The sequence below is a fragment of the Peromyscus californicus genome, unplaced genomic scaffold (genome assembly GCF_007827085.1).
Source record: "Peromyscus californicus insignis strain IS unplaced genomic scaffold, ASM782708v3 Scaffold_6__1_contigs__length_162567912, whole genome shotgun sequence".
Lineage (NCBI taxonomy): Eukaryota > Metazoa > Chordata > Mammalia > Rodentia > Cricetidae > Peromyscus > Peromyscus californicus.
Window position 1 is genome coordinate 146,989,284 of NW_026294584.1, and position 17,733 is coordinate 147,007,016.

A 17,733-nucleotide genomic window follows, 5' to 3' on the forward strand; every position below is an offset into this window, starting at 1 on the left:
GCCTGACCACAGCAGGGCCAGCCTGCCAGACCTGTTTCTAATGTCAAGATCTGGGTATGAGGTGCCACTGTGGGAAAAAACGGATCTTCTCTAGTTCTCCTAAATCTTCACACGGCTCTGACAAAGACCATTCAACCTTCCTGTTTGAACCAGGTGAAAGAGAGGCTGCCCACTTACATTCTAGTTGACTGAAAATCAAAGAATTTGTTTTTCAAAAAAAAGAGTATCTTAGCAGGGACTGGAGAGATGTCTCACTGGTAAAGAGCACTGCTGCTCTTCCAGAAGACCGTGGGTTCAATTCCCAGGCCCCCACACAGTGGATCACAACCATCTTTAACTCAAGTTCCAAGGGTTCTGGCACCCTCTTCTGACATCTGTGGGCACTGCATGCAGATGGGGTGCAGACAGAAATGCATCCAAAACACCCATACACAAAATAAAAATTTTACAACTGAAAAAATTAACCAGTATGTCTTATTATGCCAGGAATGGTGGCAAACACCTATTACACCAGCATTTGGGAGGCAAAGGCCAGAGGAATGCCTCAAGCGTGAGGCCTGCCTGTTCTACATATTAAGTTCTAGTCTCTATCAAAAAAGGAGAGAGGGCTACAGGGATAGATGCACAATTATGAGGACATGAGTTCAGACCCCCAGGACCTATGTAAAAAGCTGTGCCCCCACACCTGTCACCTCAGTGCCAAGGAGGCAGAGATGGGTGGATCGCTTCAAAGAGCTCACTAGCCAGATAGCCCTGTGACCCTGGGTCAAAAATGTCAGTCAATATGGAGAAGGGCATTTGAGGTTCATCTCTGACTTCTACACAAATGCACATACACATGCATGTGCACACACATATGCATATGACACACCCACACAAAACGTCTACAGACACACACAACTAAAATACAAATCTAACTATATATCCTAGATATTTAGTACTAATTTCTGGAGTGCCACCTCAGTCGAATTTCGAAAAGGGTACTTTGGAAGTCTTTGTAAAGTACGAGCTCAAGGCTTTTCAGAAGTAACAGATAAAAATTACAATCTTTGGCCAGTTCTCAAAGCCCAGGAGAAGCTGACAATAACCATTAACAAAGTGGCTTACTGATTTAAGAGACACTCAGGTGTTCTCTTTATAACTTGACTGAAATGCTCAGTAACAGACCTTTTAGCTTATTCACAGTACCGTGCAGACATCACCAAAATCAGTTCAGACCGTTTTTCACCCCTGCAAAAAGAAACCAGAATTCCTCTCCTTCTCGGGCATTCCTCAGTCCCAGCATTTGGCAACTAACGGACTGGTCTCTTTAGTTGTGCAATTCTGGACATTTCCTTACAAAATGGATCACTGCCCACTTGTTTCCCAAAGCAGCTGCCCGGCTTTACCGTGGGCCGGCGCGGGGAGAAGGAAAAGCATTTGCCCTAGCTTCCCAGAAGAGGGCCTGTTTCCAGTTCTCCACCTCCAGCTCGGCCTCGGCAGGGCCTCGACCTGTCTCCCTTCTCTGCAACGTCCCACCCTACGGCAACCAAAACATTATTAAGACTAAGCGTTGTAGTCTTGGTCCAGGTCCGCCTCCAGGGCGCTCCTAAGCCACAGGAAAACATACAAGCCAGCAGAGGCTACCTGGACGTCGTAGTTCCCTTTGCAGTTAGCCTCTCAGAGCCTATGAGAAGTAAAACTACAACTCCCAGAATTCCGCCGTGCTATGGCGGCCGAAGAGGCCAATTGGCCAGCAGAGCCCCGCCCCCCTTGGGTTGGGCGGCCAGCCAGCACCTCTGTAAACACGCCGGGGGCCTGTCATGGGGCGGGTGAAGGAGGCGGTGGCCGAGTGGGGCGGCGCCTGGGGCAGCCTCCAGGGTCCGCTCTGCCATTCCTGAACTGGTCCGGGTCCCCGTGACCGTGGCTTCAGGGAAGCGAACTGTTAGGCGAAGGAGGAGGCACTCAGAGCCATATCCCCTTCTTCCCCGGGGCGGGGGCCGGGCCTGGCCGGCTGAGGCGGGGGAGGGCCGGGAGGGCGCCAGGCCGGGCCGGCCTGTCTGCGGAGATGGATGACAGCAAGGTAAGTCCTGGGCTGGCCGCCGCCGCCGCCTGCTTGTCGCCGCACGTAGTCCCGCCGCCCAGCCTCAGTTCAGAAGTCCACGAGCACTCACGAAACACCTGCCATAGATACCAGTGTGCCTCGGGCCCTTGGCACCCCGCCAGGACATTGGGGCGCACCGGGCTGCAGTTTTCTAGCAAAGGCCTTCTTCTCCCTTGCATAATTTTCACTCCCGGGGTCACCGTGTTTGCTAGGGGTTCCAAGGAGTGCAAGCCCTGACCTGCAGGTCGAAATAAGTGAAGAAACTACCGTGCTTTTTTCTTTTTGCTCTGTCTTGCCCCCTCCCAGCGTTTTCCAGTTGGGAGAGATTAATTAGTGCATCCTGAACTCGACATAATCACCCTTGGTGGTTTTCCCTCCTTCCCTCAGCCTCGCTCCCTCAATGCCCCATTCATATAATCAGTTCACTCCCCCCTCCCCAACCCGAGCTGTTTTCCTGTGGTTGGTTGGAACGGTGCTTAGCTCCTGTTGCTATCTGGCCAGAGCCTGTAATCTAACCTCTAGAAATCTTAAGAAAAACAGTATTTTCTTTCCCGTTTTAATCCAATTTAGTGCCCCATCTCTGGCTATGTTTTAATCGCTAGCGCACTTTCTATGACTATAAAATTGCGCTCATTATGGGATAACTATTAGACTTGTGGTTCTATCTTCTCATATTACTCGTGCTTCACATTTCATGAAGACAGGACTGGTCAGAGAGTTCCTTATTAATGTTTTATGATGTCTGGGAGCTGGGCCTTTTAAGGATTCAAACTTACCAATTTGTCTCTTTTTGTGGAGCCGGGTCTTATGTCGTCCAGGCTAGCCTCAAACTCTCTCAATAGCAGAAGATGATCTTCAGCTGATCCTCCTGCCTCTTCCACCTGCCAAGGGCTGGGATGTCCAATGGGAACCTCATGCCTGGCATACATTTTGTCAATATTTAAAGCTTTCTTCCCTATGCTTTTCGAAGTCTAATTCTTCATAGTCTATTATATTCCTTGGGAGAGCTTTTCCTCTAGGACCCTTTATATATATAAAACAACAAAATTCTGTTGCTCTTAAATTTTTTTGTTGCGTGGTGGGGGGATCCAGTTTATCTTGGCTGGTTGTTTTATTCTTTATTAACGCTTCCCTTTTATGTGGAAGGCTATGAGAAGAGTGATAGAAAGGAGAGCCCAGCACTGTAATCTGCCTCCTGGACACACCTAGGAGAACCAATGGCTTATGTAATTACAAACCCCTCCTCTTACAGGAAGTGGTATTTTCAAAATAGAAAGGGAGAGTTCTGAAAGTTTTCCCGAAAATATTTTTCCAGTCTTTGCTACCTTGATCTTTCACTGTTGATTCTGAAATGAAGGCTGTAAACTATATCCATTATCCTTCCCAGAAAATAATCTCCAGGATGCTGAAAGAATGTAGTATTCACCTTTCCCAACTGGAGACTTTCACGGGATGTAATTTCCAGTTGTATTTTTTTCCCAGACCTTTGAAGTATTTAACAGCCTTCCTAAGGTCTCCCGTAATTTCAAACAAAAGTACATATGATTTTTGAATTACTTTATTTACCAAAAAAAACCCCACATACAGTTTTTTGTTTGTTTTTGAGGGGAGTGTTTGTTTTCAGAAAGAGTCTTTTGTAGCTCAGGTGGCCCAGGTTGACCTCCCAGTTTTCTATGAATCCAAGGACAGCCTTGAACTTCTAATCCTCCTCCCTCCGTCTCTCAAGTGCTGGGACTGTAGACTTGTGCTACCATACCTGGGTGTATGTGGTGCTGGGGACTGAACCTTAGGCTATGTGCATGCTTGGCAAGCGCTCTACCAACTAAGTTATACCCCCAACTCCATAGAGTTTTTTTTTTGAAACTAGCACATGATAATGGGGTTAGAGGCAATTTTATTTAAATATAAAATTTTATTTAGTAGTATAACTTAAAAATGCTACATAGTAGTGATTGTTTGAAACAGTGACATTAAGATTGCCTGATGTACTCGAGCTTCATTAACTAATGTGCCCCAGGTGTGTTCACCAGCCAGCGCAGATGTACTGTTGCAGCTGGGAAAAAAAAGTAGATCATAAGCTAGAATCTCGCTGCTAGATTGAAAACCTAGGAAAGAGGGCCTGGGAAAGTACTGAACAATAGAATCAAATTCCTAGAGTCCTCTTAGGTTTGTTAGGAAGGAAAAGCTAGCTAGATTGCTGAAGCTCTCTGATCTTCTACCTAGTCTTAAATGAGGCCACTCCCTTCCTTGGAGGCTTGCTCAGACTGGGTTTGAGAAGTTGCACCTAAGAGTGTTTAGTACTGACTCTCACACACAGTCAGTACTCAGCAAACACAACCTTATCATATTACCAAGCAGAGACATCTGTGGGTTCTGACATCCTTGTTTTAGTCATTGCTAAGTGACATTTGTAGCCATGTTTATACTTACCTATACCCCAGACAGGACAAGAGCAGCATGATGGGACATAAGATGAACTTGAGCTCTGTCCTTGCATTGTGTGACAAAGGTCACTTTCTAAGGCTTCCTGTGCATCTTCCACTAGGAAGAAAGAAAATAGAGATACCCTATTTTAAATCATAGAAGGTTCTTGTGTGTTTTTTAACTTTTATGTTTATTGAAATATTCTAAATCAGATGTGTTCTTGCCTTCCTCTGAGGAGTATTGCCTAGTCCAACAGTATAGGACAGCTTTGTTGAAGGAGTGCGTCAGCTACTGGCCACAGTGTTAATATGGGCCACTGTTTCCTTCCTTCTCTCCACCCTGTGCTACACACTACTGTGTAGATGTGAGGTTTCTCACTCTCTGCTAACCTTTTGTACCCATCAAGGGTCTCCGTCCTTGATAGTAATTCTAAATAGGCGGTGGTAAGGAGATTTAACTTCAAAACAAAACCCTGACATTCAAGTCCCGACATTCTCCCCATGGCCCCTTAGCTATCCTCTGCCACACTGGAGCCTTCCTCCTAGAAGTGTCATGTAAGCCAGCAATCTGCTCCTGTTCCTAGCCTCCTCCAGCAACACTTTCCACAGCACCAAGATAGAAGAGCCAGCACATCTGAATACGTCTGGCAGTAGATGTCTGTGCACCTGCTTTTCTGTCCACGAACTTACACAGGAAATTTGTCCATGAACTTGGGTACCTCCACAGTTAAGTTAGAAACCAGATCCAGGCATGGTGGCACATCCCTGAAACTCCAGCACTTTGGAGGTAGAGGCAGGAATATCAGGAGTTCAGGGCCATCCTCAGCTATACCTGGAGGTCAAGGCTAGGCAGGGACACACAAGACCCTCCTCACTCCTCCTTGCCTCCCTCAAAAAATAAAACAAAACAGAAACTAGGTGAAATCTTATTTAAGATGTTTTACTCTTAAGGGCTTCGGGAAAGCTTGCTTGCTTGTTCATTAATTTATCAAGTACTTGTCTACCTACAGTGTACCTGTGGTAGGCAGTAGAGGTGGAAATTAGTAAGCACTTGTAGCTATTTTAAAGGAGCTTTCATTGCTGTGGGTGAGGCAGACAATTAGAAAGGTAATTACAACCAGGAGATGAAAAATGAGGGTGATGGTCAGGCATGGTGCTGTACACCCTTATCTCACACAACCCAGGCAGACCAAAAGTTCAAGATTTCTGGCATTCCAGGCATGGTAGCACAAGCCTTCAATCTCAGGCAAAGGTAGGAGGATTTACATGGTAAGTTCCAGGCCAGTCATGGCTATGTAATGAGACCCTGTCTCAAGTAAAGAAGTTGAAGGTTATTGTCAGTTTGAGACTGGCCTGGGAACACATGAAACCCTGTCTCAAAAAAAAAAAAAAAAAAAAAAAAAAAAAGGGAAAGAAAAAAATACACACCCACACTCAGCAAGAGCAGTTTCAGCAGAGTAATGATAGGGCAGACAACAAACCATGTCCACTGTGGAAGAACTAAATGGCAGAGAAGTATACACGGTAAGTGTAGACCATTGAGCCCAGTCAGGCATTGCTAAGGTCCACACAGTGTTAACTGTACAGTACTACTTAGCTCCAGGGTCAAACAGAATAGCTCTGTGTGGCCCCAGGATAGACCTGAGGTGGAAAGGGGATGTGAGAGTTAACGCTGGGTTTAGAGATGCTACGTTTTCTTCTTTCTCCTGATAGGAGAAGCTGGCAGAAAGGTTAGCAACAGGAAGACGTGGTTACACTCTCTTGCTTTCTGAAACTCTTGTTTTAAAAAAAAGTCCTAAGCCACACAGTGAGGGAAGTCCCTGAGAGCCCCAGAGAGAGCCACTCTCCTGCCATTTCTTGAAGGTGGAGAAGGGCAGTGGCTGGGACACAACTGTCTCTAACCAGCAGGTAGTACAGCTATGCTGTGTGTTTCCAAGGGAAAGGTGAGGTGAGGCCCTTTCTCTCTTGGTTGAGGTTGTGATACCACTTCTCTTAACAATGGGATCTTTATTGAGTTGCCTTAAGGAGCATTATAGTTAGAGATGTGATTCTAGCACTTGGGAAGCTGAGGAAGAAGGAATGTTGTGAGTTAAAGGATATTCTGGGCTACACAGTGAATTTAGGTCAGCCTGGGCAATCTCAAAAAACAACCAACTAAAAACCACTAGAGCATTTGAATGTAAATAAATGCATAAAAGATGGCAAAGTAGAGTTTTACAGTATTTGGTCAAAGTGTTTATTGAGCATAAGAATAAATTTCTGCCTCTTCCTGTAAGCCCCCTGAGGTGACCTGTGAAATAGTTCACTGTACTCTTGACTCAGAAAATCATGCAAACCAAGAGGCTCAAATCTAGGGGCTGGAGAGACTACTCAAGTGGTTAAGAGCACTGGCTACTCATCCAGAGCACCTAGGTTCAATTTCTAACACCCAAAGGGTGACATAACCACCTGTAACTCCAGTTCCAGGGCATCCAGTGCCTCTCCTGGCCTCCAAGGGCATGAGGTACTCATGTGGTACACAGACTTACATGTAGGCAAGCATCCATACTCATAAAAAATAATTCAAACAAAAAATTTAAAGGTTCAAGTCTTCACGTTTACTTTAAGATCCCCTGTGAAACTGCCCAGGCATCAAAGATGTGTATATCTGAAAAGCCACCAAGTGTCTGAAAGATGTCACTTTAAAGAAGCAGTGTGTGCGTTTTGGTGGTATAATAGAGCTGGTGGTTGTGCCCAGGCTAAACACTAAGACTGGACACAGGGTCAGTGACCCAAAAAGAGTGCTGGACTTTTTACTGCACATGGTTAAAAGAACAGAGAGCAATGCTGAACTCAAGGGTTTAGATGTAGATTCTCTAGTCACTGAACACAAAGCACCCAAGATATGTCCTTAACCCACGAATGAGCTCCCCTGCCCTGCCACACTGAGATGATCCTCACCAAAAATGAACAAGTTGTTCCAAAGCCAGAGGAGGAGGCGGCAAAGAAAACATATTCCAGAAGAAACCAAGACACAAAAACTTGTGGCACAGGAACAAATTCAGCATAAAAATATGCAAATAAAAGGGGTTTTGTTTTTTTAATAAAGGATTGGGTTTCCCCTTTTTATCTGAAAAAGACGAGGATAGAAGTGTTTGTGTAAAGGGGTGTGGTGTCATGAGATAGCACGGAGGGCGCCTCACTCAAGCCTGAGTGGACAAATAGTGCTTTCTCATGCACACCTTGGTTTAACCAAGAAAAAAAAATCCTCTTTCTTCCAAAAGACTGGAGGTAAACAACAACAACAACAAAACTCTTAAGAGTCTTTGGAATAGGATTAGGGTTTCTTATTTTGAGACGCCCCCAGAAATTCCTACAAAACACACAACTACAATCACGTCCTGGCTTCTGCAGAAGTTAGAGTTGTTCCCTGAAGTCTGAGCTATCTATAGTATCCTCAGGCCTTGCAGAGTATTTCCTTTCTGTTGGCTTGTTTATTTACCTATTTACTTACTGATTTACTTTGTTTTGTTTTGTTTTTTTTCAAGACATGGTTTCTCTGTATAACAGGCCTGTGCTGTCCTGATTCTTCACTTCTACTCTTCATTTTCCTTTAAAAGTGTCTGCCTCAGTGTCGAAGGGGGTGTGCACATGCCACTGCACACTAACAGATGTCAAAGGAAAACTTGTGGGAAGTTCTCTCCTTCCTCCATGTGAGTTCCAAGGATTGAACTCAGGCCCCTGACCGGCCAAACCACGTTGTCTGCCCCTACGTTGTTGCTATTGTTTTAATCACAGCTTTATTGAAAGATAATTCATGTATCATAAATTCACTTCACATACAAATTTTTTTTTAGTATGTTCACAGTGTTACATGGCAATTGCTACTAGTTCTGTTATATTTCATCTTATGAACAAACTAATGCATCCATACAGTGCAGTGTTATTCAGTAACGAAGAGAAACATATGAAGTTATGAAAGGTTCCATGGAGTTGTTTAAGACTCCAGGAGCCTTAAATGCGAATTACTAAGCAAGAGAAGTCAATGAAAAGGCTGCATGCTGGTACTTCTGTGTGACAGTCTGGAAAAGGCGGAACTGTGGAGAGAGGAGATCAGTGGTCCTGGAGCTTCAGAGAGAGGAGTAGGTGGGGCACAGAGGACACTAAGGGGAGGACTGTGTGACACTGCCTTGTCAGGTCGTGTGCTTTTGTCAAAACAGACATGCACAGAAGCGTGAACTCAAGTGTGGACTCCAGTGGCTGACAGCAGGTCAGCATTAGCTCATCAGTGTTAACCAACGTCCCATCCTATCCCATGAGGCTATGAATGCCGTTACCACCCTCTTAATTGGGTTTTCTTTTCGTTATTGACTTTGGAGAGTTCTTCAATGTGCTGGGTACAAGTCCTTTACCTTAAATATGACATATGAATGTTTTCTACTCAACTGTGCATTGTCTTCTTACCTTGATAATGTCTTTAAAGCACCAACTTTTTAATTTTGATGAAGTTCAGTGAGTAATGGTTTTGACTGCTTTATGTTTGCAGTATCACAGCTAAGAAGGTATTGCCCAGTGAAAAGTCACAAAGAGTTTGATTATTTTAGTTATGATTATCATCCCTTTGTTTGTAGTTAAATTTTATTACATTGTTTATTTGGGGGTATGTCTGTATCTGTATGCGCATGTACAAAAATTAACTGGAAGGGCCAGCAACATGGGTTAGAAGCGCAACACAATTCTTTTTCATGTGGCTACCCAGCTGTCCTAGAACTCTATTAGTATGACTGTTCTTTCTCCTTTAACTGTTTTGTTGTCAGCTGGGTATGGTGGTGTATGTGTTTAGTCCCAGCACTCAGGAGGCAGAAGCAGGTGGATCTTTGAGTTTGAGGCCAGCCTCGTCTCCATATCAAGTTCCAGACCAGCAAGCATTACATAATGAGACTCTTTGACTCAAAACAACAATTAATAATAATAATAAATTATTTTGGTATTTTGGGGGTTAGGGAGCTAGAGATTAAACCCAGGGCCTTACACTTTCAAAACATGTACCTGTGCTAAACTGGTGAACTACACCCATCTGTACTTTCTGAGAATGAGTTGACCATGAATGTGAGTATTTATTCTAGATTCCTAATTGTTTTTCATTGATATAGTTGACTAAGACCAATTTCCAGAACTCTCCTGGTGGAAAGAAAGAAGCAGCTCCTACAGGTTGTCTTCTCACCTCCACACACATGCTATGGTGCATGCAAATGCACACATAAATAAATAAATAAATGTGAATAAAAAGAAACACTTTCCTTTTGGGCACAGCAGCCATCTTCCAGGAACCGGCCAAAATGGCAAACACCAAGGGATAGAGGACGGGCACTTGATATATGTTCACTAGGCCTTTCAGGAAACGTCGGGTTGTCCCCTTGGCCATGTACATGTGAATCTACAAGAAGGGTAACATTATAGACATCAAGGGAATGGGCATTGTTCAAAGGGGAAGGCCCCATGAGTGTAAACAAGGCAAAACCAGAAGAGTCTACAACGTTACCCAGCATGCAATGGGCATCACTGTAAACAAGCAAGCTAAGGGCAAGATTTTTGCCAAGAGAATTAATGTGCAGATTGAGCACATCAAGCACTTTTAAGAGCTGAGATAGCTTCCTGAAGTGGGTGAAGGAAAACGACCAGAAGAAAAAGGAAGCCAAGGAGAAGGGTACCTGGGTTCAGCTGAAGTGTCAGCCTGCTCCACCAAGAAGCACACTTTGTGAGGACTAACGGGAAGGAGCCTGAGCTGCTGGAGCCCATTCCATATGAATTCATGGCCTAATGGACAAAAAGATATAAAGAACCTGGACTGTATAAAAAAATGAAAAAGAAACAGGCTTCAGCTTTAGCACCCTGCAGAGAGCAGTGGGTATGGTGGTAATAGAGTTGGTTGCACATCAAATTGCTTGTTTGCCAGTTTTTTAAGATTTATTTATTTTATGTGTATGGGTGTTTGCCTGCATGTATGTCTGTACACCATGTGCATGCAGTGCCTGAGGAGATCAGAAGAGGAGGTTGTATCCCCTGGAACTAGAGAGGCTCAAATGTTATGAGCTGCCCCATGTAGGTTTTAGGAATCAAACCTGGGTCCTCTGCAGGAGCCACAGTGCTCATAACCACTGTGCTTTATCTTCAGCCCCAAAATTGCTTTCTTATTTTCATTTTCAGATTTTCCTTGATAGTGAATAGACTAGAAACACAATGGTTCTTTGTATGTAGATCTTGTGTCCTGCAACCTTGCTGTACTCATTCATTTGCTCCAATAGTTTTTGTGTGGATTCTTTTGGATTTTCAACATGCAAGATCATGTTATCTAAAGACAGAAAATTTGGCTTTTTCATTCTCTATCTGAATTGCCTTCTGTTTCTTTTTCTTTCCTGTTGACTACGAGTGGTGAGAGAAGACACGATCCTTGTCTCGCTTCTAATCTTTGGCAGAAAGCATTCAGTCTTTCCTCAACAACTATGATGCTGTGGGTGTTTTGTAGATGATCTTTATCAGACTGAGAAAGTTCTCCCTGCGTTTGCTCTATAGTTTTATCATTTAAAGGCTTCAGACTTAAAAAAAAAGTTCTTTTGAGTTGCTCACCAGTTCTGAGAGGAGCGTGAGGAGGCGGCAGCTGCTGGAGGATGCTGTTCTTTGGCCTAATTACAATCAATTAGGGATTTCTTCTGAGACTTGAGTTAGACGTGGGAGTTCAGATAAGTGGGGCTGTATGGCTGTGGTGAACACTTCAAAAGAAGATAATGGATTTATCAGGAATGAAGAAGAAGAGCTTTCAAGGAGTCAAAGGAAATAAAAAGCCCAGTGCTAGGGCTCTTACCAAACCCAAGGACTACTCCCGTGACGGCCCTAAAGCTGGGGGCTAAAGGCATCAAGCAAGAAGGACTGGCAGGGACAAGACTGAAGAGGCGCAGTGCTTCAGGTGCAGATAACAGCACCAGGTCCCTGTGCAGCTCAGCGTCCAGCTGCAGCTTGGGCCTGAGCAGGGGCTCAGGAAGCTCCAGGATGACCCACAGTCACTCTGTCTGGTTCCTTAATGCCTGCACAAGACGGGCACTCCTGCCCTGAATCCAAATCAGCTGAAAGAGGACAAGGCAGAGCCCTTCTTAAACCCACCATGAAGATGTATTCCACCTGTGGGAAAATCAAAATGATCGATGTACCTATAGAAAGGATGCATCCAGGGCCTGAGAGAGGGCTCAGCAGTTAAGAGCACTGGCTGCTCTTCCAGAGGACCCAGGTTCAATTCCCAGCATCCACATGGCAGCTCACAACTATCTGTAACTCCTATTCTAGAGGATCTGATCCCTTCTCACCAATGCACATAAAATAAATTTTCTAAAAAGGCTGCATCTTCATCTTTCCAAAGGCTGCACATATGTAGAATTTGAGAATCCAGGTGAAGCTGAAGAGACGCGGAAACACACAGGTGGAGGACAGACTGATGGCCAGGGGATCACTGCTACTGCTGTTTGCCTCCTTGGTCTCGGCCACACCTGTGGCTATTCAGCCCTACAGGAGAAGGCTGCCACTGCCTCCCATGTGGTGCAGATGACACCTTGGATGAAGAGGAGGTGCTGCTCCTGTAGGCTCAGGTGCCCTTTGTGCCAGGTCTTGCTTTCCCAGTCACCAGCATCACAGGAGCTGGTGTTTAAGCAGGGCTGCTGAAGCTCCCCTGTCACTTAGGGTCTGCTCAGCTCAGTTTCATCACTTCTCTAACCACAGAATTGGTGAGGGGTCCCTCGACTGAGAAAGCTTCTAAGGCAGCAGTTGAGACATTTGTCTGCAGAGGTACTTTGTGTGTGTGCTCTTATTGTATAGTCTATACTATAAAAAGTTTTGTAACTTTTCATCACTTTGGATAAGGCTGTATTTGTACTTTATATAAAGGAAGTGAATAAGTATAATTAGAATGAAAATTGAATCTTGAAAAAAACTTGACTATGTAGGAATTGGGGGGGGGGTGTAATTTATTTGACATTGTCTCATGTAACCCAGGATACTCTTGACACTGGACTGACTGACTCTCTCTGCCTCCCTCCCTCCCTCCCTGTTAATATAGTGTTTTGTAAAATATCTCCAGATGTTAAACTTGTCTTTATTCCTAGGATAAGTCCCTCTTGGTCAAGGAGTAGAGTCCTCTTTATGTTACTGAATTCAGTCGTATGGGCTTTGTTTGTTTGTTTTCTGTTTTGTTGTTTGTGACTTAGTTATTAGTGTTTCTGTCAGTGTGCATGTGTATGTGTGTGCAACTGCACATGTTAATATCCTCTTCTATCACTCTCTATATATTCCTTTGAGGCAGGGTCTCTCTCTGACTCAGGGTTAGGGTTCTCTCTGAACCTGGGATTTGTATTTTTTCAGCCAGGCTAGAAGGTGGCAAGCACCAGTGATTTTCCTCTTTCTGCCTCCCTTAGAACTGGGGTTTATTGTCCTATACTAAATGCCTTGCTTGATATATGGGTGCCAGGATCTGAACTTTGATACTAGTGATTATGCAGCAAGCACCCTTAACCTGTGAGTTATCTTCCTGGCTCCCCCTCACTTTTTTGTGAGATTGAGTCTCATGTAGCCCAGGCTGACCTAATACTCAGTATGTAGATAAGGATGATATTGAATTTCTAATCCTCCTGCCTATACCTCCCACATGCTGGGATTACAGGCATGTGCTAGCATGTTCAGTATATGTGGTGCTGGGAGTTGAACCCAGGCTTTATGCTAGATAAGTACTCCATCAGCTGAACTACATTCTCAGCCCCTTGTTCCTGTTTGGAGACAGTCTTACTATATAACCCAGCTTGGCCTTGAACATGTGATCTTCCTGCCTCAGCTTCCTGAATCCTAGGATTACCACCCCTGGCTCCTTCTAGGAATTGGGAAATGTTCTTTCCTCTTAGATTTCTTGAGAGAATTTGTGAAGGGTTAGTGTTCATTCTTTGGCTTTGTGTTTTGAGGCAGGGTCTTGTGTAGCCCGGGAGGGCCTTCGAACTCGACCTCCTAAGTGCTTATAGACATGGGTCACTATGCCCAGCCTAAGTGTTCATTATTTAAATGTTGGTATAATTTACTGGCAGTCACCTAAAACTGGCCTTCCTCTGATTTTCTAGAACTAATTCAGACTGCTTGTTAGAGGTCCCGCGCACACACTCTCTCTTGAGCCTGCTTTCCTGCCTTGCGAAGGGCCCCCCTGCATGTATTACCATCTGTCTTCGCTTTGGCTCTGATTTTCTACTCTTCCTCTAGCTACTAAAGATGGAAGGTTGGGTTATTGATTGTAAAGCTTTCTTTTTAATGTTGATGGGGAATGTCCTCTGAGCAGTACTTTAGTTACATCATGTAAGATTTGGTATTCTGTTTCTCATTTTCATTCAGAGGCAGAAATAATAGTCTGTTTTCTCAAAATAGTTTTCTAATTTCCCAGTCTTCTCTGATTATTGAGAAACATTTTTATCACACTAAATATTTATTACTGTGTACTCAGAATTATGATATTGTTCCAGGTATTTAGTTTCTAAAAGTCATGACATGTTTATTTTAGTTTGACTTAAAAGAGAAAAAAATTGTTTTGTTTTGTTTCTTGAGACAGGGTTTCTCTGTGTAGCCCTAACCCTAACTGTCCTGGAACTCACTCTGTAGACCAGGCTGACCTTGAACTCAAGACATCTGCCTGCCTCTGCCTCCCGAGTGCTGGGTTAAAAGTGTGCACCACCACACTCAGCTAAAAGAGAAGGTGTTGTAAACAGATAGTTCACAGATGCACGTCTGTAAGTTCCAGCACTCAGATAGTTTACAGATGCACGTCTGTAAGTCCCAGCACTCAGGAAGCAAAGGCTAGAGGATCCGTTCAGATATGAGGCTAGTCTGCTCTATATTGTCATCCTAACTAGCTAGAAAGAGAAAGAAACAAAGTCAATACTTTTTAAAATATTATTTTTTTAATTTTGTGCATGTGTTGGGGTGTGCACGTGTGTGTACAGGTGCCCACAGAAGCCAGAGACTTGGGATCTCTTTGGAGCTGTAGTTACTGGTAGCTGTGAGATGCCTGAAGTGGGTACTAGGAACCATACTCAAGTTCTGTGCAAAAGCTGTGCATGCTTTTAACCATTGAACCATCCCCCCATTGATACTTAAATGGCTTATGAAATGCATAAAGTTCAGGTGTTATAACAATCCTCTGATACTAACAACTCTCTGGAACGCTGGTGTACTTAAATACCAGACTGTGGCTACTACAGAAAGCAGACACTGTGGCCCATTGCAGAAGCAGTGAAGCTAGAGAAGTAGTGGTTATATAGCATTAAATCTAATTGTATTGATAACAAAGTACAGAACCTCCCAGTTAATTTACTATGCCTTTCAGCTTTAAGAAAGGAATACCTGGGGTTGGAGCGATGGCTCTGCAGTTAAGTGCATTGGCTGCTCTTCCAGAGGACTCAGGTTTGATTCTCAGCACTCACAACTGCTTCTAACTCCAGTTCCAAAGCGACCCAACACCTTCTTCTAGTCTTCACAGGCATCAGGTACACAAGTGCTGCGCAGATATACATGCAAGCAAAATGTCCATAATACAAAGAATAAATGGAATACAGTAACTGCATATTTTACTATGAAAGCTAAATAGGTAATTATGATTTGTGTAATGGCTATGCTAGATTTAACTCAGAACTCTGTTGTATACTCTGTTCTCTTGCTGGCAGAGATGGCTGTTTTCAACAGCAGCCATCAATGAGTTAACTAGAGCAGCAGTATGTGAAGGAGTGATACAGCACTGTATGATTGCTGACTCACCTGTAACATAACAGATTGCCTTTTTTAAAAAGAATTATTATTGTGACTGTGCGGTGGTGGCACACGCCTTTAATCCCAGCACCGGGGAGGCAGAGGCAGGCTGGTCTCTGTGAGTTTGAGGCCAGCCTGGACTACAGAGTGAGTTCCAGGAAAGGTACAAACCTACACAGAGAAACCCTGTCTCAAAAAAAAAAAAAAAAAAAACAAAAAACAAAAAAAAGAATTATTATTGTGGTGTGTATGAGAAAAGAGAGATCAAGAGTGCACACGTGACATGGCATGCATATGGAGGTCAGAAATCAACTTTTTAGGAGTTGATTTTCTCCTTTGGTCCCACCATGGGATCCAGGAATTGAACTCAGATCATCAAGTTTATACAAAGAGCACCTTTATTCTCTGTCATCTCATTCATTCTTATGGGGATAATGTCTCACTATGAAGGAAGCACAGGCTGCCTTCAAATTCCTGAGTTTCTTGCTTAGTTACCTAAGTGCTGAGATTATAGACATATGCTCTGTCCTTCCTCTCGGTGTGTCTGTGTCTGCGTCTGTCTGTGTCTATCTTTAGAAACAGGGTCACATTCTGTAGCTGAGGTTGATCATGAACTCAGAGCAGCCCTCCTGCCTCAGCCTCCTGAATACAGCATGTTCTACCATGCCTGGCATTATATATTGCATGTACATGTTGGGCAAGTTCTGTACCTCTGTGCTTTGTCAAACCTGGCCCTTTATATTGCTTTCTGAAAACTGTAGCAATCACAAATTCAATGCAGGATTGTTTCAAAATATTGTTTTTAACTTGTGTAGTTTACGAAATATAAACATCATATAAAATTGCATAATGCTGAGGTCACTGAGGCCATTCTGCAACTACTAATATTTGGCCCTGGAAAGCTTTCTGGTTATACTGGAATATAAACATGATGATACAGACCTGAAAAGTTTTCAAAGAACCAATTTTTGACAAGTTAAAACTTACCAGAGAAAAGTATGAAAGTAACTAGCTTTTAAATTTTTTTTAATATTTGTGTTTTGCATGCATGTTATGTGTATCAAGTGCATGCAGTGTCCACATCAACCAGAAGAGGGCACTGGATCCCTAGGGACTAGAGTTACAGATGGTTATAAGCCTCCATGTTTGTGGGGGGGAATTGAACCCTGATCCTAGAACCACTGAACCATCACTCCAGTCCACTGCCAGCTTCTAATATGGTAGTGGAAATGACACTGTCTTCCCCACAGCTATGAACTAGCCTGTCTCTTTTCAAAGGTATCCTGTAAGATTCTAGATGCATAGAAGTGGAATTTGATAAAGGTATAAAAATGGCCTATTTGTTTTTAAAGTATGGAGGATGTTAGTTTTGGTTTTTAGGGCTAAGGCTCTGGGTTGGAGCTCCAGAACCAATAAGTAGATAAATAAGTTTTGGTTTTTTGTTTCTGTTTTGTTTTGGTTGGTTGGTTGGTTTTTGAGTCAAGATCACTGTGTAGCCCTGGCTGGCCTGAAGTTCACAGAGGTCCACCTACCTCCTCCTAGAGTATACTGAGATTAAAGGTGTGTGCCACAACACTGGCCTTAGGTTTTTAAAATTTCAACCATTATATTTGGTGGTCTGCTTTTTTTTTTTTTTTTTTTTTTAGGTTTTTCGAGACAGGGTTTCTCTGTGCAGCTTTGTGCCTTTCCTGGATCTCGCTCTCTAGACCAGGCTGGCCTCGAACTCACAAAGATTCACCTGCCTCTGCCTCCCAAGTGCTGGGATTAAAGGCATGTGCCACCACCGCCCGGCAGGTGGTCTGCTTTTTTATAGTGTGCTTGGCATTGTTTGTATGTGATACTATTAATGGTCTCAGATAAACAAATGAATATTGCCCTTTAGTTTTATTGCCTTGCAGGTTTTACATTTATTGTAGTGATTAATTGCTGGTGTTTCATTTTATACCTTCTCTTTTAGAATTGCCTTAAAAGCACTCAGTATATTGAGGGTATAAATGTGCATTCTTGAGAGAGATTGTATGGGTGGAGATGAGGATTGAACCCAGGGCTTTATACAAGGTTGGATTCTACCTCTGAGCCCCCACTCTGTCACTGAGCTCCAACTCCACTCTTTCTATGAGGGTGGTTTTCAGGGAAAATGGCGCATCATTCAGTCTTGTCAGATGAAGAGATGGACGGTCAAATTGTGGAGAATTAAAGAGCTCTGAGTTGTGGGGCTTGTAAAAACTGTGTCCAAACAGGACTTCCCCAAGAAAGGCGCAGAGTGGCATTGCTGGAGTGTGACTTGGCTTCAGAACCAAACTGTGAGGAAGTTTAAATGTCTTTGTCTCCTAATAATTGTGCCTATGCAGTAAGTAAATGCAGATCTGGAGTGTGAGTCTGGGAGCAGGTAGAAACCCGAGACAGTCTGGGGCAATGATTACTGGC

The 17,733-nt window shown here is 43.7% G+C and overlaps 2 protein-coding genes and 1 pseudogene across 4 annotated transcripts in view; 2 read left to right on the forward strand and 1 right to left on the reverse strand.

The window, feature by feature from the left end:
* The window catches only part of Dusp16 (dual specificity phosphatase 16), a 120,420-nt gene extending 118,778 nt beyond the window's left edge, over positions 1 to 1,642 (reverse strand). For all 3 annotated transcript variants that reach the window (XM_052720192.1, XM_052720191.1, XM_052720190.1), the window contains exon 1: positions 1,389 to 1,642. The gene's annotated coding sequence lies outside the window, so the exon portion shown is untranslated. The remainder of the gene's footprint in view (positions 1 to 1,388) is intronic.
* A 122-nt stretch (positions 1,643 to 1,764) lies between these two features.
* Crebl2 (cAMP responsive element binding protein like 2) overlaps positions 1,765 to 17,733 on the forward strand; it is a 30,671-nt gene continuing 14,702 nt past the window's right edge. The window contains exon 1 of the mRNA XM_052720197.1: positions 1,765 to 2,062. Within this exon, the coding sequence (XP_052576157.1) occupies positions 2,048 to 2,062 (15 nt within the window). The 5' untranslated portion in view covers positions 1,765 to 2,047. The remainder of the gene's footprint in view (positions 2,063 to 17,733) is intronic.
* On the forward strand, positions 9,825 to 15,446 carry LOC128098778 (60S ribosomal protein L21-like; annotated as a pseudogene).